We start from the raw sequence: 24,892 nt of genomic DNA on the forward strand, positions 1-24,892 counted from the left end.
TTCTTATAAGTCTTTTTTTTATTTATTTATCAAAAAATACAATTTACTGTGGGTGGTGTGGTGTGGTGTGGTTGGTTTAGTGTGGTAGCGCATGTAAAAGAAAATACCTATTTACCTACAGGCTGACCAAATATATATGACTTCACACCATGTTGCGGAATTTCATTAAAACTATTTTTAACCCCCCACGCAATAACGACGGGGTGTTATAAGTTTGACGTGTCTGTCTGTCTGTCTGTGGCTACGTAGCTCCCGAACGGATGAACCGATTTCGATTTAGTTTTTTTTAGTTTGAAAGCTGAGTTAGTCGGGAGTGTTCTTAACCATGTTTCATGAAAATCGGTCCACTATGTCGCGGTTGGGGGTTTTTTCAAAATTTTAATTTTGTGGTTAGGTTATCTTCATACCATACTGAACTGTCAGGCTTTACTTTATAATATAACTAGCTTTTTCCACTAATCTAATCTTGTTTTCCCATACAAATTTTTGGACCCCCATTTCACCTCCTTAGGAGGTGAATTTTGAGAAATCCTTTCTTAGTGCTCTTCTACGCCTTATAAGGAAGGAAGGTTTCGGCTGTGCGTTGATATGTCAGTCAGTCAGTCTGTTTCTTCTTTTATATATTTACCTATAGATGATTCAGTCTACCAGTATTCTTGAATAACTAGTGCTAGCGTCCTGATGCACCCTGTATAATTCTCGTACGCTCATATTTGCAGACAAAACATTCAACTAAATAAGTACGTAAGCAAATGGCACGCATGCGGTCAAAGGGCTATTCTATTTGCATAACTAGATATTTTTAATTTTTTTCAACCAGCAAAGTCGAGACAGGTAGATGATGCTTGCAGTGTGAGGTGTGAGGCACTTGTCCTATCAAAACCGAGTAAGCGATAGAAACGAACATAACCTAACCACAAAATTACAAAATTAATTTTTATTAAGCAGAAACGTCTGCTAAGATGTAATAGTCTGTCGGTAGATGGCGCTAGACGTCACCCCAAGACGTGTGTACAAAAGGATAGGCATGGAAAGATTTGCGAAGTCCGGCGTGGCTTCCGTAGCTCAATTGGTAAGAGCATTGCACGGATTGCAAAACTCCCGACTAATTCAGCTTTCAAACGAAAAAAACTAAATCAAATACGGATCATCCGTTCGGGAGCTACGATGCCACAGACAGACAAACACGTCCACTTATACACCCTATGTTTTTGCGTCGGGGGTTAAAAATTTTGTTAGACCTGGGGCCCGTTTCTCGAAAGGTACAAGCCTTGTATTACAAGTGTGTTTCCATGACAACCCATACGATTTGACAGTTCGCGCACTTTCTCGAAGCTACAAGTTACAATTTACAAGCGGTTGTCAATGTCTAATATGACAAGTTGGAAAGAGACTTCCGCTTGTAACTTGTAACTTTCAGTTTTGAGAAATGGGCCTCAGGGACCCGTTTCTCGAAAGGTACAAGCCTTGTATTACAAGTGCGCGAACTGTCAAATCGTAGTATCATACTTGTAATACTATTTTAAAATAATGTCGAAAAAATATGTTTAGGAATCTTATGACGTGCAGCGACATCGCATGGCGGATGCCAGTGACGCGTCATTTTACATCCGTGAGTCATGATGACCATGGCGTTAGTACCATTGAAGTTATCTTATTATTTGTGAATCTAATTACAAAGGTATAAGGTTTACCGCTGCTTAAATCAGAAAATTACGTTTAATCGATCATTGTCGACGAGATAAAGTATTTCTGGATAGATACAAATAGACAAATACAAAAAGTAATAAATAAATACAGAATGGGTTTACTAGTGTGTTGGTTGGTAATGTTCGTATTATGGCGATGGCGTCGGTGACGTAATCAATCAATGATGCTGCCTCAGTTATAATGACTGTCATAATATTTATGCGGATTTATTAAAAGAAGATTTTGATTCAACTGAACACTACAATGTACGCGGTCAGTGCAGCCTATAGACGCCTAATACTCCAGCCAGGGGTGTTACATACCTTGTCTTGCCAGAACCGGTATATAAGACCAAGGGCTCTTCTAGTGCAACGCCGTATCTTGCGTGGGCGACGGTCGCGCGACCGTCGCCGTCGCGTCTCATACTTCCGTATCGATAAGGTTTGATTTCGTATGCGTCGCATCGCCGTCGCATCGACCATCGCCAACGCAAGCCACGGCGTAAGCGTACAAGAGGGCATTTTATTTGTCAGAATTACATTTGCAACTTACAGCTAACACTATAGGGTCACAAACTTAGTTTTAGGGCGATAATACGGAATAATACATATACATACTAATATTATAAATGGGAAAGTGTGTGTGTCTGTTTGTCCGTCTTTCACGGCAAAATGGAGCGACGAATTAATGCGATTTTTTGAGTAGAGATAGTTAAAGGGATGGAGTTACATGTTTGACATTTTATAACTTCAATTTTTAATCTGTTTAAGTATTTTTGCATGCCTGTTGGTCGAATACACTGACACTTCCCTAGTTTTAAGACCGTATTTACGTGTATTCTTGCAAAATAAAAAAGTTTGAAGTTTGAGATTGGAGAGTGACATAGGCTACTTTTTGTCTTTTTCGAGCGAAGCCGCGGGGAAAAGTTAGTATGACATAAGCTGTTTGTTTGTCCGTCTTTCACGGCAAAACGGAGCAACGAATTAACGCGATTTTTTGAGTAGAGATAGTTTAAAGGGATGGAGAGTGACATAGGCTACTTTTTGTCTCTTTCTAACGCGAGCGAAGCCGCGGGGAAAAGCTAGTATGACATAAATTCCGTCCATGAAGCTTCTTTGAGATCTCATGGTCTTTACTTGCGCTTGCGTACTGGTTCGGCATTTGTTTCTGCTGTGGGTTCTATAAAATGTGTTTACCTGGTGTGAGGAAGAGCTTGCCAGCACCGGTCTGCAGGACTGTGGGCTCTTCTTGCTTGCGTTTACGTTGCTTGGCGGGTGTGGCCGGTTCTGTTTTCGCTATTGTTGTCTCTATTGTCTCCGTTGGGGCTTCCGTAGGTGCCGCTGGCTCTTCTAAACATAAAAAAATAACGTTTTATATAGATAAATTTAAAAGATACAGATAAATCACTATTACAGTCGAGTCTAAATTCGTTCTTACCGTCACAAAAAGAGCACTGTGTTTTGAGTTTCTGTCGTTTCTATTTTTACTTTATATAAAAATATTTAAGAAGATAACCTAACCACAAAATTAAAATTTTGAAAAAACCCCCAACCGCGACATAGTGGACCGATTTTCATGAAACATAGCTAAGAACACTCCCGAATAACTCAGCTTTCAGACAAAAAAAAACCTAATCTAAATCGGTTCGTCCGTTCGGGAGCTACGATGCCACAGACAGACAGACAAACAGACAGACAGACAGATAGACAGACAGACAGACACGTCAAACTTATAACACCCCGTCGTTTTTGCGTCGGGGGTTAAAAATACAATTTAAATAGAAAAAAAAATGACATGAGAATTATATGTACTTTGTAAAATGTAATTATTTAGTCAATAAAGGCTTTACTTATCTATATTTACTAAATGTGTAGAAGATACGTCTTAGTAGAGTTAAGCGAAAAAAGTTTAATGACCTAAGCGTGGACTAGGATAACACATATACAATAATAAGTACGTCATATAGTTTGACAAAGTTAGACGACTTAGCGACATAGTTTTACACACACAAAACAATAAATGTTTGAATACACACATCTGTTTCCGCTATAGTTTGACCTGAATTTAAATAATTTGTTCTAATAATTGTTGAAAGTGTGTAAGGTCAACAAAGGCTGTTACAATTTAAGTCACAAGAAACCATTATTTATCATCATAACATTTGTGACATAAATATTAACAATGAAAATAAATGCCTAGCTATGTGTTGATACTAATTGTGATTGTTATAGTTTAAGCATAATACGCAAAAATTTAAATACAACAGCAAACTTGTACCTTTGGCTAGTCTGTGGCCAAGAGTAAGCCCATTTATAATATTAAAAAAAATAACTACATAGGCGTTTAAAAAGTGTTTCAACTAGTTTCAAGTATTTTGAAGTGACTCTAATAGGTCTGATAAATGGATGACGCGGCACTATCGTTTGTTTAGTGTTAAAGAGGCTAAAGAAGAGATAGAACTAGGCAACTATGCAGTATAATAAAGATCGATAGTATCGTACAGTATGGCCACTCCCGCTCCCCGCTGAAAGTGCTCCTCACCCGCTCTCGGTTACCTCACAGTTACCGCCTGTCAAAGAGGCGAACAGTCAACCTGTCATATCTCACACATACAAGCATGGTACGCGTTCACCAACACGAGCTTAGAATGTGTGTTAGGAACGCGTCTCTTTCATATATTTGATCGCCAGTGTCTGAGATGTGGATGTATATTGGTCGGGCACCATCGTTCCGAGGGCTAGACAGGCTGGCATGTCCACAGTGTGGGTGGAGTAACAGTCACCTGTGGGTATGGGCGTGCTGCAGGGCGGGTGGTGGTCGGGCTCGGGCGACGCGGGCGGCGGCGGCGGCGAGGGCGGCGCGGCGGCGGCGATGGCGGCCTGCAGCTCCGACAGCGGGATGGCGCGGAGGGCGAGCGACGCCGTGTCCTCTTCGCCGCATTCCAGCTCGTCCACTAGGAGACCGCCCTGTTGATATTTATGTATGTTAGAAACTGTTGATGATGATTATGATGTCATATGTATTAGGGAAGCTACTCGCCTCATCTGCCCACGGCACAACACGACTGCATTTCGTGGCAGCTTTAGATATGCCGCCACGAAATGCTGGAATAATATACCGCCGCCCATAAGAAACTCCCGTACATTGTTGTCTTTTAAAGTTAAATACAAAAAGTACATTTTAAATTTGCAGAAATCTGTTCAATAGATCACTTGCTAGTGCCAATGCCATTATTGCCTTATATAATTTTCTCTCCATGCAACCAGTAGGTAAACTCTAATTAGTCTCAGACATAGATATAAATTACAAAAATAAATGAATGCTCAATGTTAATGTAATAGTAGGTCATATATCTAGTTTTAATATTTATAATCTCTTTCCAGATCTCGTAAGTTTAATTTTTGTTATAAATATGTACTAACGCGATAGCTTGGACAGGTCTCCACGGAAGACCAGCATCAAGTTACCTGGTAGGTAACTTGACAAAATGCTGAGGGGAGACTTTTTCAGTGACGTTAATGTAGTGCCTATTAATGTGTATCATAGACGTAAGGAATATTGTTAACGTCCTGAATAAAAATATTTTCTTTTATTTTGAACTTACATGTAATCTCCAAGTGACATTAAAATCCTGCAGCAACCCCACAGGTTCCCCGGCATAATCGAGCAGTGGAACATCACAAGGCGCTAGCACTCTCGGCTCCAACTCGATATACATCCTAGGTAACGTCGGTGGGGCCTTCAGGTCTGCCTCGCGGCGGGCGGCCTCGGAGGGCTCGAGGCTGATGCGCGCCCAGCCGGCGGCGGCGGCGGCCGAGGCGCGGCGCTTGCGGCGCTGCGGGGTCGCGGCGGAGGGGACTCCTCCGCCTCGGGGTCCGCCTCCGCGTGAGATGTGTCGTTGATTTCACTGATGGGAATAACATTCAGATCATATCGTACAAATCTAGTTTACCATACAAAAGTACCTAGTAGTAAATAGGTAGGAGAGGAGGCTAGTTGTATTATGTAGAGTTCGACAACTGTGAGACAAAAGAAATTTTTGTTTTTATGAAAGTTGTAATTGCATTGAAATAACATTGTAATAAACGGCATGATTTTAAGTTTAGCAAATCCTACAAAAAGAGTGATTGCAATTTGTAATCTTCAATATCTGGGCAACCGAGCTTCGCTCGGTTCTGTTTCGTGTCCTTGACATGTGTCGCCATCTAGTTCAAAAATGAATAGTACCTACATCGAGCGAAAGAATTCTCAGCCTTAACAACACAACTACTCCACACGAGATGGCGCGCATTTCGCCACAAAAACTCAAATAGTGTATTTTCTATTCGTTTTAGCCTTGACCTGTGTCGCCATCTAGTGTTTGCAATAAATAGTACTTACATCGACCGAAAGAATTCTGTCTTAACAGTACAACTACTGCACACGAGATGGCGTGCGAAGAAAAACGCATGAAAACTCGAAAATTCGCGTTTTCCGGGACCTAAGCATAAGTTAGACCGATTTTTCACCCCCAAAAACCCCCACATAACAAATTTCTGCGAAATCGTTAGAGCGGTTTCCGAGATCGTCAGTGTAAATAAATATATATATAAATAAATAAATAAATATACAAGAATTGCTCGTTTAAAAGTATAAGATAATATGTATATATATTTGTAATCTTCTTAATTTGAAAACGCAATAAAAATGCAAATTACTTATTTTTTGCAATCTAGGGGCCCATTTCACAAAACTAAAAGATACAAATTACAAGCGGAAGTCTCTTTCCAACTTGTCATATTAGACAATTAACTACCACTTAGATTGTAACTTGTATTTCGCTTCGAGAAATGGGCCCCAGGTAACAATTATTGTAGAATTTGATAAAGGTGTGTTAAAACTCGATCTTTCCGAAAAATATCGAGAGATTCGAGAGACAATAAATATTTAAACGAAAGTCACAAAACATCGCAAATCGTAAGATTAAGTATCTAATTATGAACTAAAACTCAATAGTTGGCCCCGAACACCCGTATCATATTGTAAAATTGTAACTAGAATACCTATCTACCTGTGTGTCTAAAAACAGCATGTTGCCGCAAAAGGCGCGTATAACTAAATCGTTTTCTGAATGTCTAACACAAGTCTCCAAGGCTGAGTCATGAACCTTCCGTTGCATACATTAAAATGTAATATTGTCGCCGGTTTCGCTAGACTACTGTATCTTATACTTTTAAACGAGCAATTCTTGTATATTTATTTATACCGACGATCTCGGAAACCGCTCTAACGATTTCGCTGAAATTTGTTATGTGGGGGTTTTCGGGGGTGAAAAATCTCGATCCCGGAAAACGCGAATTTTCGAGTTTTCATGAGTTTTTCTTTCGCGTTAGTAAACGTAAAATATGGTCGTTAATTTCGCCGCGCGCGCATCGATTCCGCTTAGCTCAGTCGTACGAGGTCGGTCTAATGTACGCAGATAGATCGTAGGTGTCAGGGTTTCGAATCCCGGCCAGAAATTAAGTTTTTGTCTTTTTTTTTTTTTTTTTTTTTGTATTTATAAGAGTTTTTTTTTATCTAAAGACGTGATATGTTAAAATAGAACCGAGCGAAGCTCGGTCGCCCAGATATTAAAAACTAAAAAGAGGTATTATTATCAACGGTATTTTATCAACAAACATGTTTTACACATCGTATTTAAAACCAAAATCTGTCTAATTTTAGATTAAGCACCTAATCCATCGATCTAAACTACCTAGATGCACCATCACGGCTTAGAATGTGTCCGCAGCAAATTGTGCTTGAAAATGTTCTAAGCACAATTGGGCGGTCAGTAGCGCTTCATCCGCCGTGTCGGCAACATGCTAAGTGCTCCGTAAAAAAGTGCAAAAATAACACCTTATATACGTTGAAAAAGGATGACGTATCGTATTTCCGGTAAGTAATTGTTAATAATTTTATAATGTTATGCATTTGTGGTCAAAATGGCTTCCTAACTTACAAAAAACATTTATTTTCTAGAATAATTAAAGTAAATTCCTTGATTTGGTCTTACGCAGTTTGTCTCTTTCTCTCGCGCTATACTAGTAATGAGCGGACGGCGACAAAAGATGGATGAAGTGGAACATAGTTAAAAATGGAATGATGGAGTCGCTAATTTATATTTTTTGTAAAAGAAGCCTATTTCATATTAATAATGTGTGTATTTATTTATTATTATGGACCAATAAGTCTGAAATAAATGATTTCAATTCAATAATATTAATACATATCTTATAAATTACTTTAATTATAAAAAGAAACAACCCGGGAATAGCAAATTCGTTTTTAAGTAATAAAAAAGCTTTTTATTCCAGATTCCCAAAACAAGACGTTGAAAGGGAAAAATGGCGCAAGATTATAGCTGAGGAGCGGAGAGAAGATTTACCCAAACAAAGCTTTGAAAGAAATTATACGTAGAATAATAAATTAATGTCATCGTTCAATTCTTCTTTGTTTTAATAGCTACTTAATTCATATTCTCCAAGTGCACCCTCACACACACCACATACAATCCCTCAACTGTTTACCTTCACATAATCGCTACACATACACTCACTACACGCACACACACACACACACACATATGTTATATATATATACATACCTACACACACACACACATATATATATATATATATATATATATATATATACCTCAGTTGACTCTATTTAATAATGCAAACATTGCAAAACGTGGAGATATTAATCAGTTCAGTTGCAATTGTCCCCCAGTCCAAATTGTCCCGCCGTACCTTATATATTTTTTTGTTTGAGATAATATCAATAAAAATATCGTACAGTAAAAACTCATTTTTTTTCGCTTAAAATACGCAACATCTCGAAAAATGTTATACCAAACGTTTTGTTCCTTAAGAAATTTTCTATCTAATAGGATTTTTAAAACAGTTTTTCGCAAAAATACCGCAAATTTCCTCATTCTCGCCTTTCATCTCATAGCGCGACTCCCATGATGCCTCTGTCCATCCTCGTTCCCAATGTAAAAATGGCGTTTAGATTGTTGCAGCGCAAACGAAATTAAACTTAAGTTGGTTGCAATAAGACGTAGATTTTTTTAAAAATATGCACACCTGCGATCTGCGGTAATAAAATTTTATGGCTTTCGCGATGATCACATTCATTAATGTCATAACCGCCAATTGCTTGCATTTGAAATTGAACTTTAAGTACTAAGAAATAACGTTGTTTTTGTAAAAAAATGAAAGTAGTTTTTACTACATTGCGAAGTTTTCGTTTGTCAACTGGACGCACACATTTGCAACTAAGCGATCGGACACTTTTGAGTGCCGAATTTGTAGGTGATAGTGTATCTAGAGAAGTTTAAATCGATGACCTAATCTCATTTACTTGTCGAAATCTAATTTACACATTCATTAGGCATTGTAATACGGGGACCAGAAATATAATAGAGTATATTGTCTAGGTATTCAATAGTAGATGTTAAGGTCCGACCGAGATCTCGGTCTCGGTCTCGGCATTCTCGGCCGAAAATCGGGCCGAAATCTCGGTCTCGGTTCTCGGCCAATATGGGCCGAGATTCTCGGCGAAACCGAGACTGTGATTTTGAATTTATTGCGCACTCGCGTCCGGTTTTTAGCTTTCCGTTGGTTACATCGCCCGTTTGGTATCCCGATTTTAGTGATTTTGGTAGGGTTTTTATCGATATTTTATGCCAAAAACAAACAAATACCTAGGTATAATTCATAAAAGAGTGTAAATTTATTATTACCCATGTGTATTTCAATTTGCATAGTGCAAAAAGCATGTTTTAATCAATTTGCATAATAGGTATTTTTAAATCTGTATGTTTATTTTTGATATCATATTTGCAGAATCAGAAAAAAGATAACTCAGTTTATCCAAGATAATAAAAGCCAGATTAATCAAGTTTTGAGACCTACAGCAATTTTATTAAGGTTGATAATTCATAATTAATAATAGACAATTTGCATGAAATTTATCCAAGGCGTAGGGTATGATTTTGCAAAATGTTGACTTTTTATAAAACATTCACTACCAGTGTGCCAGTAGGCATGAGTCTGTACAGTCACCGGCATAAATAAGAGATGATTTCTGTACCTTGTCGCTTTTAATCATTTGACAACTTTGTATGACATTTCAAGCAAGATGTTAAATGTGACAAGGTACAGAAATCATCATTTAATTATGCCGGTGACTGTACAAGGGTGAAGACAAGAAGTACTGCACTGAATGGCCCGGACAATGAACATATAAATATGGTAATTATTATTTCAGAAATTCATGTACCAATAGTGGTGTGATTCATGTCTTTAAAAATATTGGTGCAAGAGGGAAGGATTTTACAAGCACCCTTGAACTTTAGTCAGACAGATGAGGGTCTTGTGTCATTTGAACTGGTAAGATCACTGAAAATGTTAAAAGTTAACATAATCTACAAATAAAGTGACAGAATTTGGAATGAGTGCTAAACTGTACCTATGAAATAAAATAGTAAATTACAAAACAAGTGCGGAAAGGGGAAGTTCGAAACAAGGGGCGATAAATTAAGACATAACCGAACATACGTTACGAATTTCCTCTTCGCATGTGTATTGTACAACATTTTTCAGTAGAGATTTGGTTTCAACATACATAAGAAAGCTCACAAAGTACCGCTCTAGAGCTATAACGTAACACCATCTGTACTGACAATGTTATTGTGTTAGTAGTGGACCCTCATAAGCCTATTACTAAAGCCGCAGGTAATTAAAAAGGATTGACCAAAAAATTGTGCTCTTAAGTCTTAATTCGCCTTTCATAACTTGGCCTTGGCATAACAAAACCATCAAACTTTTATCAGAGTTAACATGTTATTACATACGTATTTTTGCTTGAGTAGTTCATGTGCTCTGCCTATCCCTTTATGGGATACAGGCATGATTATATGTATGTATGTAGTTACATTTGCCAACGTGTTTATTGGCAAACATCGCAGAGTAAGACCATGAGATGGGACGAAGATATTAAAAAATCAGTTGGCCCAAACTGGATCCAAACTGCCAAAGATAGGGACATGTGGAAATCGATGGAGGAGGCCTTCACCCAAAAAGGGTCTAATGCACCAGCATAATTAAATAAAAAATTAATGTAAAAAAATTTTAATACTTGCAATTAGAATAAAAAGCTTTTTTATTTTTATTTATTTTAAGTACTTACGTATTAGTGTGTAAAGACTCGCTGCACTCAAGCACGTGTTGGTACAACAGGTCCACCTTCCGTCCGTAAATGTTGGCGCTCTGTTGCAGCAGTAACGCTAGCTCTGCAAAGTTGGGCGCCACCACTTGTGAGCCGGGTATCTCCTCTTCGAGTGCATGGAGACCTGCCTCGGTGAGGTATTCTTCTAATAACTGTGGGTATGGATAAATTAGTTATAGCATAAACTGAAATAGATACCATAGACAAAAGCCAACTGTAATGCACGTACAAGTAATTTATATTAAACTTATTAAATATTAGTAGGATTAGTACTGAAGTCAAATGTAATAATAGGCACTCAAATGATATGAATTTTTTAGATAGATATAGATAGATAGATATACGTTTATTTGTTTGTCACAATACACACAGAATACACAAAAGAAATAAGTTACAAAAAAGAATTAGAATACATAATAAGCAAATTGGAAAACAGGAAATTACACAGATTTTTACAATAGCGTACTATGATACTGTGCGCGTCGCAACAAGACAAAAGGGTCACGGCTCAGTATTACGCTACGCCCTGAGGCAGCAGCACTGATATTCTGCCGGAACCGGATCAGATCACGATAACACATAATTGATTGAATAAGAAATATTGTAAAGAGATGAAATTATATACCTAAAATATCTATAAATAATTGCCTATGAAACGAGTGAGATGAATGCTATGATGAAAAGAAATGTGTGTTTGATCTGTTAGATCGATAAATAGTAAAATAATTGCTACAGCTAGAGCTAAACCTGAAGCTAAATCCGGTAATCTGCAACATAAAAATCTTATTGGAAATAACATCAACTATAATAGTACAGAAATTAACATTGAAATATATATTGCAATGAAGCACTGAACATTAGGATTCTAAATATTAATATGAAATGATTCAATTCAAGTATAACCCGGCATTATATTCTAACCTAGGATAGATTGTAATTATGCATGAAGAGATATTAGGACATGTGGATCATTTCAACTCTCAAGTTACACAATTGATGCATCATTGTACTAAATTTGTCTATCTTAAACATAACAATGTGAGTGCTTAATGCTTAATGTAAACCAACTTGTAAGAAGGTAATATGTCATAGGATATAATGGATTATTGATTAAAAATGCCTATCACTTTTTGTTTACTGCCAAAGGCAACATGTTATTGTTTTGATAGGCATATTTTTGATGTGAAAAGGTTGACCTACATGAGAAATACACATCAGATAGATTCAATATGAATTTAGCATGTTACATTATTAGCATTTGTTATCAATGCAACTAGTGCACATTGCACAGGTGCACGGTGCAGCCGCTGCATCCCGGGCGGGGCGGGCGGGGTTCCGAGGGCGGAGGGCGGAAAATTCACAAAGGTTTTCTAGGAAAAGCTCTGAGCGGGGGCGGGAAAAGTCAAGCGGGGAGGTCGAGCCCGGCTCGAGGGTGCTTACCGCGCATAGGTCCGTGTCGAAGCTGCGGCGGAGGTCGCCAATGGGGCGCATCAGCTCCGCCACGATCTGCTCGAGCCTCTGGGAATTCATGCTCCACCGTTTCTCCCGCCGAGATATTAGGTCCCTGCAAAAAGCGTGCGCTCATGGATAACATATCTGACAAGCGTCGCGACCGCAGGCACAACACGACACAACTGAATACAATACACTAAATATAACACCACACGATGGCGCGAAAGTGACAAACACTCGTGAGCGAACTAACAAACTGCACTTTTACACCTCGGGGCTTTTTTGTTTGCCGTAAATAATTACCTCTGCCGATCCTCGTTATCGGCGTCCATTTTAGAAACATGAAATCTTGTGGTTATAAGGAGTCTAATAACAACGGTGGCCATTTATTTATGTTTTCGCGTGAGACAGTCCATGTTCGCTGTCAGAGCGTCGCTCGGTGCTCGCTGTTCGCGATTGTGCAATCTTGGTTAGACTTGTCTATGAATGTTCCAAATTTTGTTTGTTTATAGTTCATAAAATAAATAAAAATATTATTATACAATAATTGTGAGCTGAAATATAAAAACAATGCATCAAAATTACTAATTAGATATAAAAGCATAATAATAAAAGGTTATAAATTTTCTTGGTGCTGCCATATTCAAATATTTTAAGGACGCCATACGAAAAAAATAATGTCAAACGTCAATCAATTACCAGCAGCAACATACTTGCATCGTTATCGTTAAACAAATGCTCTAAATAAACATAATTGTACCATAATTAGTAAATGGTACACACTCCGCAAATTTAGTGAATACAACAAGTGATCTGTGCCCTTTTAAAATTTCATCGACCCAACATGGGGATGTCGCGCTGCTATTCTCTTATGAAATGTTTGCTGATACTGTTTAACATCGTATTCCTGGTAAGATCTCAATAAATCTTAACTTATCAATGAAAACAGTGTCAAAAGTCAAGTGTTTCGTTAGATATAATGATGTCGTAATAGTAATTATAGTTGTGTAGGATAAATTAGAGGATGTTATGTTATGGTCGTTACACTGAGCGCGTATCGCGGAGGGCGCGTTGAAAGAATCCAGATGCATTGCGCGCCGGCGGCGTGCACCGCCGACCCGCACCTCATTAAGTCTATATTAGGAAAGCTTCCTGGGCACTTCCTTCTCATTATGTAGTCCACTGTAGTCATTGTTTATTATCTAAAAAAACAAACATAGCATATTTGTGCTACATACCAGCTTTTATAGGGAGAGTTTACTGTTCAGTTTAGTGGTATATTTACTATCAATAACTAAAATGATAAAGATAATAAATAATAGTTATTGAGCTTAATGTAGAAATACCTAATGTTATTAAGATTTTTATATTTATTATGTAATTAAATATAATTTGCAAAGCTTCTAAGAAAGTTGACTTACAAAATTGTATTTAATAGAATAGAGTGCATACTGCATAGCTGCAGTTGATTGATAGCCACTTTCGCCTGCTATAAATAGGTGTTGCAAGCCGGGCTATTATCAAACCAGTCGGACATGTTTGTGTGGGAGGAACATGCAACAATGCACTTGGCTGGGACACTGCATTACTCTAATCACTAAGTTTTGAAGTATTTGTAAATTTTAAATTCATATGAATAAATAAAACTTTCCTTGTTTTCTTTATTGAGTTTAGTAGTAGGTAAATATTTTGGTAAATTTTGGACACTATTTATTTCATGAAGTTAGTTCAATATAGAATCATAGGTTAGGAAATGAAGTTATAATTTATTAGAAATAATATGTATATGAAAGAAAAAACTGTAGTACTAAATATTTAGGTAATTTTTTCTCTGAATTATTTCATACAGATATTTTGTGTCTTGCTTTCTTATAACATTAGAGTTGAATGAGGTGTCAAAAGACCAAGGCAAAAATGCCAAAGCCAGGCTTGCCAGTAACATGAGTAGACTTGGCAGAAGCCACCCTAAAAATTTTAATTTCCTTACATTAACTTTCTAAATTGATACACTATTGTAGCTCTCAGTAATTGTCCACTGTTATAGATGGGGTCATTGGGATTAGGACCTCCTTGAACTGATGACAAAACTACTTTTTACATTGATATTCATTGGCATCTAGAATAGTACATTACAATACAAGTGCGTAAAAAAGGAAGTTCGAAACGAGTGGCGATAAATTAAAACACGACCGAAGGGAGTGTTTTAAATCGACACATGTATTGTACGACGTTTTTCAGTACAGATGAGCCTCCGAAGTTTCGACCTGGCATATAATGAACCACTTCTCGAACTAGTGCGTAAAAAAACGACCATCTGTACTGAAAAGATAGTTATCGTGTTAGTTGTTATTGATCACTCATTATTAATAGTGTTATCATCAGAAGGAGCTATTTTTAGATACATATTTTTGACATATTTGACGTTAATTTAGTAAGAAAATAGTTCACCCCTGCCAACCTCTGGTCATAAAAAAAACCAATGCACTCAATCTATTTCTGACCATGACTTTCAGATTTACTAGGAGAATTTAAGTATCCTTTTAGAAGTAGTATTTCTCAATTTGCCCCAGCCCAAGTCTTTTGAGCATTCTGACGCGCTCGATGGGCGTGACGTTCAAGGATATTTTAGAGCTTGATGTTTTGACTATATCAAAATCTTGCAGGTGATAGGCCTTGCAGCATGCGGGTTAAGCGTCTGGGCTCTCTGGGAGGGCGGAGCGTCCGCCAGCGTCGGCGGGTCCGGCGCCGGCGATGCCGCTGCGGCACGAGCTGGCCTCTGCGCTGTAGCGGCGTGGGGCGGGGCGCTAACTCTGGGCGCTATCGCTGCGTTGTGGGGAGCTGCGCGTGACGCTCCATCGCTATTGGCTGCGTCGTTCGCGCTTTTAGCGCTGTGTGGTGAGTATTTATGTCTAGATTCTATGTTAAGCGTGACTAGAGTCAGTGAGCAGGACTCTGTGCTGTAGCGGCGTGGGGCGGCGCGCTAACTCTGGGCGCTATCGCTGCGTTGTGGGGAGCTGAGCATGACGCTCCTTCGCTATTGGCTGCATCGTTCGCGCTTTTAGCGCTGTGTGGTGAGTATTTATGTTTAGATTCTATGTTAAGCAGGAGTCAGTGAGTAGGGCTCTGTGCTGTAGCGGCGTGGGGCGGGGCGCTATCGCTGCGTTGGGGGGAGCTGCGCGTGACGCTCCGTCGCTATTAGCTGAGTCGTTCGCGCTTCTAGCGCTGTGTGGTGAGTATTTAATATTTATGTCTAGATTTTATGTTGAGCAGGGCTAGAGTCAGTGAGCAGGACTCTGCGCTGTAGCGGAGTGGGGCGGGGCGCTAACTATAATAAAAATAATAATAAATGTTGACTCTATATCTCTATAATTAAAAAGTCACCCAGTACGTGCTTGTTAGGCTTATGACAGATTTTCAGAAGTAAATTAACTTGATTAAAAGTTTGGTCAGACAATATTAAAATGTTCCCTTTAATTTGTGTAACCAGGAGTGGCCGAGGCGGCAGCGGCTTGCTGGGGCGCGGCGCACTTGCCCCAGCTCCGGCAGGCGTTATCGCAGCGGCTACACTACGCCGTCCGTAACGAGTACGGCCACGGAGCCGCCACGCAGCTGCTCGACACCATCCAGGCAGAGGTATACATTACACTGTACACGTCAGCTGTCGCTCTAGTGGGCTCTGTCACAGGCCACAGCTTAATTCCTTGGCTCCTTATAGTTCTCCAATATCAGAGTAGATGAAGTTGTATTGTCATCAATTTCTGCGAACAAAAATATCATGAAAACATTCAACAGCTTTACGAATTTTTGGAAAGTTGGTTTTGGTTTAATAATATAGCTGTATTTATATGTATGTTCCTCTGATACATAAATGGCTGTTTAATAATTTGCGTTTTCTAAATAAAAATACAAATGTAGTGTAGAGCGTAATATCTTTCCTATTTTGTCGGAAACGTTCGTATTTTGTTGTGTTACTTCGGTCAACGTTAGTACTTATTGTACTGAGACTGACTGAAATAACATGACTCGTTCGTGAGTTTCCATGAAAATACGAAGGAAAAACATTTCGCACTACATCTGTGACTAAATATTGATAATTTTTACAAATTGAGGTAATCAAACTACCATTTTAATATTTGCCTTTTGTTCCCCAGCTGAAATGCTGCGGCGCAGAAGGCGCTCGCGACTGGCAGAGTTCAATGTGGTCCCGCGCCGAAGCCGGAGCCTCCGACGCGGCCCCTCCGCAACCCGAGCCCGACGATATAGCATTAGACCTGTCTGTGACCGCGCCTAACTCTTACTACTACGTGCCGCCTTCGTGTTGCTTGGTGAGTACTCTATAGTAGTAAGTTACCAAATCTGTATGACGTGGAGACTGGAGGCTCCGACGCGGCCCCTCCGCTAGCCCGATGACATAGCTTGAGACTGAACCCTGGCTGCACCTAGGGGAACTCGGGTTTAGTGTAATACAGGCAAACGCTGTTTTCGTCATCGGACTTGTCTTGATGAGTAATCGAGTGAGCAGTACCCGAAGTCCAGCTGATGCTGAACCCTGGCTGTACCTAGGGGAACTCGGGTTTAGTGTAACCCAGGCAAACGCTGTTTTCGTCATCGGACTTGTCTTGATGAGTACTCGAGCGAGCAGTACCCAAAGTCCAGCTGATGCTGAACTCTGGCTGCACCTATGGGAACTCGGGTTTATTGTAACACAGGCAAACGCTGTTTTCGTCATCGGACTTGTCTTGATGAGTACTCGAGTGAGCAGTACCCGAAGTCCAGCTGATGCTGAACCCTGGCTGCATCTAGGAGAACTCGGGTTTAGTGTTACACAGGCAAACGCTGTTTTCGTCATCGGACTTGTCTTGATGAGTACTCGAGTGAGCAGTACCCCAAATCCAGCTGATGCTAATCCCTGGCTGCAGCTAGGGGATCTCGGGTTTAGTGTAACCCAGTTAAACGCTGTTTTCGTCATCGGACTTGTCTTGATGAGTACTCGAGCAAGCAGTACCCAAAGTCCAGCTGATGCTGAAGTCTGGCTGCACCTTGGGGAACTCTGGTTTAGTGTAACACAGGCAAACGCTGTTTTCGTCATCGGACTTGTCTTGATGAGTACTCGAGTGAGCAGTACCCGAAGTAGCTGATGCTGAACCCTGGCTGCATCTAGAGGAACTCGGGCTTAGTGTAACACAGGCAAACGCTGTTTTCGTCATCGGGCTTGTCTTGATGAGTACTCGAGTGAGCAGTACCCAAAGTCCAGCTGATGCTGAACTCTGGCTGCACCTAGTTGAACTCGGGTTTAGTGTAACACAGGCAAACGCTGTTTTCGTCATCGGACTTGTCTTGAGTACTCGAGTGAGCAGTACCCAAAGTCCAGCTGATGCTGAACTCTGTTTGCACCTAGGGGAACTCGGGTTTAGTGTAACACAGGCAAACCTGGGAAAAGCCAGGGTTCAGCATCAGCTCTACCTTGGTTACTGCTCACTCAAGTACTCAACAATACAAGTCCGATGACAAAACAGCGTTTGCATATGTTGCACGAAACCCGAGTGTCTGTGACCGCCCCCCTTTGCTACTAGGTAGGTGGTTTTCTCTCTTTTGTGGTAGAAACTGCGACAGACCGTTTTATGGACGTTAGCTCTATGAACAACTTGAGTAGTTATAGTAGATTTTTTTTAAATCAAGATTTCCACTTGAGAAAATATTTATAAATACCTGCAAGCACAGTATAAGGACGACTCAGTAGTAAATCTCCCGCGATCGGTGTTTGGGTCTCTAGCACGCGCCGCGCGCGCGACTTTGACAGCGCCACGCGGCGCGGCGCGTACTGGCGCGACCGCATCGTCCGTTTCCACATGTGTCGCTTAACTTTAAAACTGGGTAAATCCATTCAACTATAAGGTTGATTATCTTTCAGATCATATTATATTTTTTATATATTCAACCTTAGAGCAGAATGGATTTACCCAGGTTTGAAGTTAAGCAACTCACATGTACCTACTCTCTGCACCTCGCTCGCGCAGAGCGCTACTCAAGGACAAACCGCGTGGCGCGAAATTTGTTAAAAGAATTATTACTCTTTTATACTGTGTTGCAAGTGAAGCAGTCGACACTGAAACATATTTTAACACTCATTTGTTTTTATAGTCAGCCTCGGAAGGCGGGGACGAGGCGTCGTGCATGGAGGCGCGCCGGGTGCCCGCCGCGTCGGGGGGCGCCGCGGGGCTGCACCAGGCCGCCTGCGCGCCTAAAGTCATACACGCATTAGAGGTCTGTACACTAGTACACATATCTGTCACAAGTAGTTAATTTGGTGGTGGTAATATACTTTGTAGCTATAGACGGTCGATCAATTTTTTTAGGTACTAAAAATGATGCCAAATTAAAAAAATTTAAGTGCCAAGATTTGGTTGATTATCTAATAATTAACAGACATCGTAAATTTTCTAGATGATCAATTAAGATTCATACCTATTATTTGGTCTTCTTGTCGTCGTATCTTCTCCACGCTACTCGATCCTCGGTCCGGTGCATGCTAGCCTGCAATGTGGTCTCTGTCACAGACATAACTCTGTCCGCTCAACATGTGAAATGCAAAAACGTAAATATTACTGGTATTAGTCCTCATTACCTATTCTAGTTAGATTTAGACTTAAATATGCATAAAGAGATGATTAACGCGCTAAAATCGCTAGAAAATTTGCGATTTCTTCTTAAACAACGCCACCATATTGATTTACAAAATCCACCTTTAAAAATCAAATTTTAAAATAGTACATTGTGCAACAAGGGGAGGAAGTTGAATATTACTAACGAGAGTAAGTTAAATCGCGACGGCTCGTCGGAGCGATTTAAAGACTCGAGTTAGTAATATTCATACTCCCCGAGTTACACACAATGTTTTTCATCACACTCGCAATGTAAAAAATATGTAAATAGATGTAAAAAAGTTAAGTATCTACGGTACAAGAAATTTCATTATTCCCTTGGGAGAACGATTTTTCTATAACTCACGCTCCGCCTGCGTGCAATAGCACATTTAAAGTGCGGGTGTGATGAAAAATGCATTGTGTTACAGGCGGGCGCCCGGCTGCCACTAGCCGTCGGCGCGGCTCTGCTCGCGCTGCACGCGCTGGTCCTACTGCTGGCGCTGGCGCTCTGTCTGCGCGCGCGCCCCGCGCCGCGCTACAAGGCATAGACAAACTACGACAGCGGCTGAAGACATATTATTACAGTCACAGTAAGAGTTTTGAATGATTCACGGTTATTTTTATTAGACATATTGACCGGGATATAGGCCGTGATTACCTTTTTGATTTTTGTCGAGTGATATTTCGACGCAGTTACATGCATCATGATCACGGAAAACTGCGTAACTGCGTCGAAATATCAGGAGCTCGACAAAAATCAAAAAGGTAATCACGGTCTATATCCCGGTCAAAGTCGTCACAGTAAGGTTTTATTTTCCATTATTTGCGTTTTCGTTGTCGGGTTGAACGACGATTTTTCACTCGAATTTAATTTTTTTGAAGCACGGGATATTGATCTTAACTGAGCGAGCGTTATATCTCATTCTACGGAGTAATTATTCCTCCTATAATATACAATTAATGCTATATATGGTTTTGAGAGTACAATTATTCTATACGAGGAAATGAAAGTTGTGCCAAACCACCAGGGACGTCAGTTTAGCTTATATTTCGTGGTTCAACAAAATGACATAGACGGGAACCTTTCTAAATTCTTTAGTTCCAAGGTTCAGAATTGTGTATATTCCAGTTACAATAATGAAATTGCAATTCTGTAATCAAGACAGCCGAGCTGACTGATATTTCGAGTTTGATTTTCTTTTCTTCTTCTTCTATGACTTAATAATAAATTTTACCACATGTTACAATAGTTATTGAGTCATTCTACACATATCTATAATATTTTAAAGAATTGCAAAACTACGATGTTCGTAACGTCATTACTTACGAAAGTATATATTTGTTTAATAATATACTTGAAACCCGCCTGAACAAAAATGGAGGCTAGCAATCTCATAATATTTTAGATATAACAGCTAACCCATGACACTGTTTATTTTTGTTTATAGTTTCCTTAGACTAATCGTTATACTTGTAAGAATATTATTTTAATTCTTACGCTACGTCATAATAATGTATAGTGCCATAACGTGTTCTTATTCACTGCCTGAATATAACATATACTGTCCACTTTTACAGGTGTATTTTAAACATATTTTCGTAACACATCTGAAACTTGAAAGGGTCAAAAACTTGTTGGGAAAACAGAGTTTTCTGTAGACATAACGAAAGATTAGGATTCGGATACATTTTTTACAGTACAACACTAAAGAAAAAATACTTTAAATGTATCTATCTTCTAATTCACGGTTTGTAATGTCTAACTTTGAATGCCATGACATGTCTTTGTCAATGAAACTATCTTCATAATGTCTACAGGAAAGATCATACTTTTAACTCACTGTAAAACATTTTTGACCCAAAAATATCCTTGATGTATCCATCCTAAGATAGTTTTCACATTGTATACGGATCTGAATGCTACTCTGCTGTGCGAACGAGAGAACACAAGGTCATACGTGCTGTCTCGTTCACACGTGGCTTTCGGGTACTGCATCATATTTTTCATTAGTTGATAAATATTGTAAATTAATATAATATTGTGACGTGTAACTAACGAACTTATCCACTTTAGTCATCAGGCTTCTAGTCATGTCACTTCACACATCATTTGTATCTGGGTTCAGATTAACTTTTTATTAAAGAAATGAATAATAAATTGAAAAAAGATATCATACACGATAGAAAAAACGACAAGGCCCACTGGTGGCCGAGCCGGGAATCTAACCCGGGTCTTAAGCTTACGCGGCTGACGTCTTCACCACTAGACCACCCGCCCGCCGTGGTACCCGACGAAATTTCTCTAGTGTGACAAATCAAAAAATATTCAATAAAAATAATTTGATTTGTTCCCTAGTTGTAAATTAATAATATTTAAAATTCTCACTCTGCTCCATTAAGTAAGCCTATCGATTTTTTTAAAACAAAACAATAAATATTGGGGGACACCTTACATAAATCAACCTAGCCCCAAACTAAGCAAAGTTGCGTTAGAGCTGTTTCGCAATACGTCCGATGTGAATCCGATCTGCATGATCCGATTCTTTTACGTCATCCTTCGGATCTAGTGTGTAAACTACCATACAAATAGTTCTACGGCTACGATGGATCTTATTTTCTCGGATTCGGATCGGACGCAGTGCGAAACCGGTCTAAGTACCTATCCCACCGCTTGGAAAAAGACTATCGATAAAGACACAAAAAAATCTACTGTTATTTGTTATTTTGTTTATACGTATGTGCTACGCAGTTCAAAAGGCACTGGTCCCACCGCGAGCTAGTCTATAAAAACTAACAAAAGATAAGCACTCCCGTGCAAATAAAAGAGACACGGCGATTTTGATAGCTCACCGCTGGGCGAGTAACTATAAACATCGCCGTGTCTCTTCTATTTACACGGGAGTGATTATCTTTTGTTCGTTTTTATAGCTGATAGCTTATTAGTTTACTAGCTCGCTTTTACAAAGAAAGATAAGAAGAAAAAGCAAAATGCATTGTAAAAAGTTAATCTGAACCCGGCCAAGTAAATTCACAAGTCATAATCATTAAAACATTTAGTACAAATTGGTTAGTTGAAATCGTGCCATATTGAGATTCATTTGCATTTACTGTTCCTGTTTAAAGACTGATCAAAAAGACAAGCACCTTTGCGGTTTTATACCAATCAACGAGAGCTATTTTGTACAAATTTCTGGGCTTTCTGCGCCTTGAATTTAATTTTGATATCAATTAAATTAGTACCAATATGCGAATTGGAACTTTTGGAAGTGTTTGCATATTGAAGTTGGCGGCCTCGTTGGTTGGAATTTTGTTTAATTGAATTTCTTGTCAATTGTTTGTAAATTCTTGTGTTCGTTATTTTACAAACTAGACTAGTTTTATCTTAGTGAAATCAATATGGGCAAGTGCGGCTATAGGGTAACTAAAACTAGCTTTCATACCGGGCTATGTTTGGCCCATCAAGTGTATGAACTCGATTATCAATGTGTATAGGCCAAAATGTTTAGGCCAGCCAGTTAGCTACACAGCCCGTAGTTACACTTGCCCGTATTGATGTGAGCGAGTACCTAAATGGTACGTCTTGTATGTACAACGCGCTTAGGTTTAACCAAACTAGTATTCAAAATTTAATCCCGTAAATTGTCATGAAAATAAAACTGAATAGGTTTTTATTATACATTTACTATGTTATTTTTAATACCAGCTTATCGAAAGTTGAACCTAAGTGTCCCCCCACATCTAGCGTCATCATACCTTCGAGGCAAAACTATGCCTCATATGAATTGAAATAAAGTTATCAAGTCGATAAAGTTCGTTTGTCCCTTTCTATCACACCAATACGTCGGAAAGGGGCAAACGAACTTTATCGGCTTGATAACCTTAGTGAACGTTTATGAAATTATGAACAAGGGGGTTAGACCTGTTAGAATCAACTTTCGGAAACCCAAGTAGTTATGTTATGATAGCTCTATTTTTCGAAGAGAAACAAATGAAGACAGAAGAGCTAAAGCGCAAAAATACAGTCTGACCAAAATAGTAGAAATTAAAAAGTGGCAACATTGTAGTGTCGTCCCTTTCAAATCAATATGTGTGAGAAACAGGACGACACTACGATGTTGCCAGTTTTTAATATCTACTCTTTTTGGTCATCAGTATTTTGAATAGTTTCCTATATATGACAAACTATATGAATATTTCACTAATGTAGCGTAAGGTCGTAACCAAATGAGTGTTAGCTGTAAGTATATGTTGTTAACTCTACATAGATTTATGTACTTATCGTCGTGTTTAGTATGTTTGTGTGTTTTCGGAATTATAATGCGGCTCCGCAGCGGTACAAAAACTTTATATGGGGTAATGGGGGTACTTAGATGAGTTCACTACACGTATTACATAATATTAATAATGGGAACAAGACCTGCGTACAAACACTAAAAAATACTATATTTTGAAGCCAAGAAATAATTAATTCTTGAACATATATTTTATGATTTTCTTATGAATAAAACCAAAAGAATTGTTACTAGCAATTTCAATTCAAAACTATCAAGATTATTATTGCCTGCGTTGCCGGTGCTCGCGTACCGAGCGCCAACGCCATCTATCGATGGGCATTTAACGAAATTGATGAGCGCTTTAAGGAACCTCCCTCTAGACTTCTAGAGCGCTCTAAGACCTCTTAAACCTATGAAGGTTACCTTAGCTTACGAAATTACATCGTTCAAAAAGAAAATAAAAAAATGTTACAATACAGTATAATATAATAAATAATTGAATGTTTATTTACTTAATAGCATTGTAACAGTAAGCATAATAAAATATATGCCTAATCGGTACTCCGATGGTTATTAAATTATTTATAGTTATTTCAGTATTGAGTAAATACGTGTACCGTATACCCGTGCGTACCCCAACTTGTAATTGTACCCTAACTAGTGTACCGCGCCGCGCATAATACTCGCGGCATCGCCGCCAGCTTTACTTGAGACTGATTTTCATTTCTATTTGTTAATTAACCATTTAAGTTGCCATCAGTACAAATTTAGGATTTATTTCGTGTTCTCTCGACTGATTCTCTCTAGGTTAGGGCCGCCCTGCCAAGTGTCTTAATACTCTTAACATTTCATACATTTGTATTGCACTTTGTACTGTAGATATTGTAGAAGTATTTTTACGGATATGGAACTCATAGACAAGTTTTTAAGTTTTGGAAATATGGTGCCACAGTTAACTGTGTTTAATTCTGTTAATGATAATAATGCTGAGGCATTGTGTGTTTGTAAATAAATCATAGAATACAACCATTCCATTTAAGTATATTTCAACTACAAACTACAAGTCAATGAAAATGCAGAAATATCAAAACTACTAGCGCCATCTAGTGCCAGGTAGCGATACTAATTTTGTAAATGCATACTACAATTTATTCTTATAATGATATACGTATAAGAAATCTGTGTTCGTTTTGATATATTTGTTGCAAATTGTACCATAGATTGATAATAAATAAGTCAGGGCGGTTAGTCGTAAGTGATGTGCTTTTTGTTGAACCGACTAACGATCCATATCGCATCGCGCTCCAATGGAACTGTATGTTGTCCTCCTCTATCTGAATAATGTTTCAATAAATAAGATAAGGACAGCATGTACGTTGCCGAGTGAAGTAAGCAGCGGTGTAGAGATTTTTGTATTTGCGAAACTAATAAAATGTATGTGAAATAAAAGGGCGTTTTTTTCATATGTAAAAATCTCTTCTACCAAAGTTTTATTTGTTACGAATGTTTTTTCGTAATAGAACACGAGTAAGAGCTGAAAACAATGTTTTGCGATTTGAAAACAGCTGCATACAGAAA

The 24,892-nt window shown here is 38.9% G+C and overlaps 3 protein-coding genes across 4 annotated transcripts in view; 1 reads left to right on the top strand and 2 right to left on the bottom strand.

Moving 5' to 3' along the window:
- Nucleotides 1-5,554, bottom strand: part of LOC125229504 (formin-like protein 15) — a 21,735-nt gene extending 16,181 nt beyond the window's left edge. The window contains exons 1-3 of the mRNA XM_048134356.1: nucleotides 5,294-5,554; nucleotides 4,472-4,655; nucleotides 2,886-3,038 (exon numbers count right to left, since the gene is read on the bottom strand). Of these exons, the coding sequence (XP_047990313.1) occupies nucleotides 2,886-3,038; nucleotides 4,472-4,655; nucleotides 5,294-5,407 (451 nt within the window). The 5' untranslated portion in view covers nucleotides 5,408-5,554. The remainder of the gene's footprint in view (nucleotides 1-2,885; nucleotides 3,039-4,471; nucleotides 4,656-5,293) is intronic.
- LOC125229507 (condensin-2 complex subunit H2-like) lies at nucleotides 5,431-12,835 on the bottom strand. The gene is made up of 4 exons (XM_048134360.1): nucleotides 12,700-12,835; nucleotides 12,385-12,508; nucleotides 10,906-11,096; nucleotides 5,431-5,596 (listed from the first exon to the last, which is right to left on the bottom strand). The coding sequence occupies exons 1-4, from the start codon at nucleotides 12,780-12,782 to the stop codon at nucleotides 5,431-5,433; spliced, it is 564 nt and encodes a 187-aa protein (XP_047990317.1). The 5' UTR covers nucleotides 12,783-12,835.
- Nucleotides 12,836-13,106: 271 nt separating this feature from the next.
- LOC125229541 (tetraspanin-1-like) overlaps nucleotides 13,107-24,892 on the top strand; it is a 28,986-nt gene continuing 17,200 nt past the window's right edge. The window contains exons 1-6 of one of the 2 annotated variants that reach the window (XM_048134407.1): nucleotides 13,107-13,306; nucleotides 15,060-15,291; nucleotides 15,884-16,029; nucleotides 16,548-16,721; nucleotides 18,538-18,660; nucleotides 19,469-19,630. In XM_048134407.1, the coding sequence (XP_047990364.1) occupies nucleotides 13,241-13,306; nucleotides 15,060-15,291; nucleotides 15,884-16,029; nucleotides 16,548-16,721; nucleotides 18,538-18,660; nucleotides 19,469-19,588 (861 nt within the window). In that variant the 5' untranslated portion in view covers nucleotides 13,107-13,240 and the 3' untranslated portion in view covers nucleotides 19,589-19,630. Of the gene's footprint in view, nucleotides 13,307-15,059; nucleotides 15,292-15,883; nucleotides 16,030-16,547; nucleotides 16,722-18,537; nucleotides 18,661-19,468; nucleotides 19,677-24,892 lie in introns of those variants that run through there. The other variant, XM_048134406.1, reaches the window with a different exon arrangement.

The sequence above is a fragment of the Leguminivora glycinivorella genome, chromosome 9 (assembly GCF_023078275.1).
Source record: "Leguminivora glycinivorella isolate SPB_JAAS2020 chromosome 9, LegGlyc_1.1, whole genome shotgun sequence".
Classification (NCBI taxonomy): Eukaryota; Metazoa; Arthropoda; class Insecta; order Lepidoptera; family Tortricidae; genus Leguminivora; species Leguminivora glycinivorella.

Coding starts and splice junctions, on each gene's coding strand:
- LOC125229507 (XM_048134360.1), bottom strand. CDS start 12,782: ATGGCCACCGTTGTTATTAGACTCCTTATAACCACAAGATTTCATGTT. Junction 12,509..12,699: donor GATAACGAGGATCGGCAGAG/GTAATTATTTAC, acceptor CGCTTTTTGCAG/GGACCTAATATCTCGGCGGG. Junction 5,597..10,905: donor GAGTCTTTACACACTAATAC/GTAAGTACTTAA, acceptor TATTCCCATCAG/TGAAATCAACGACACATCTC.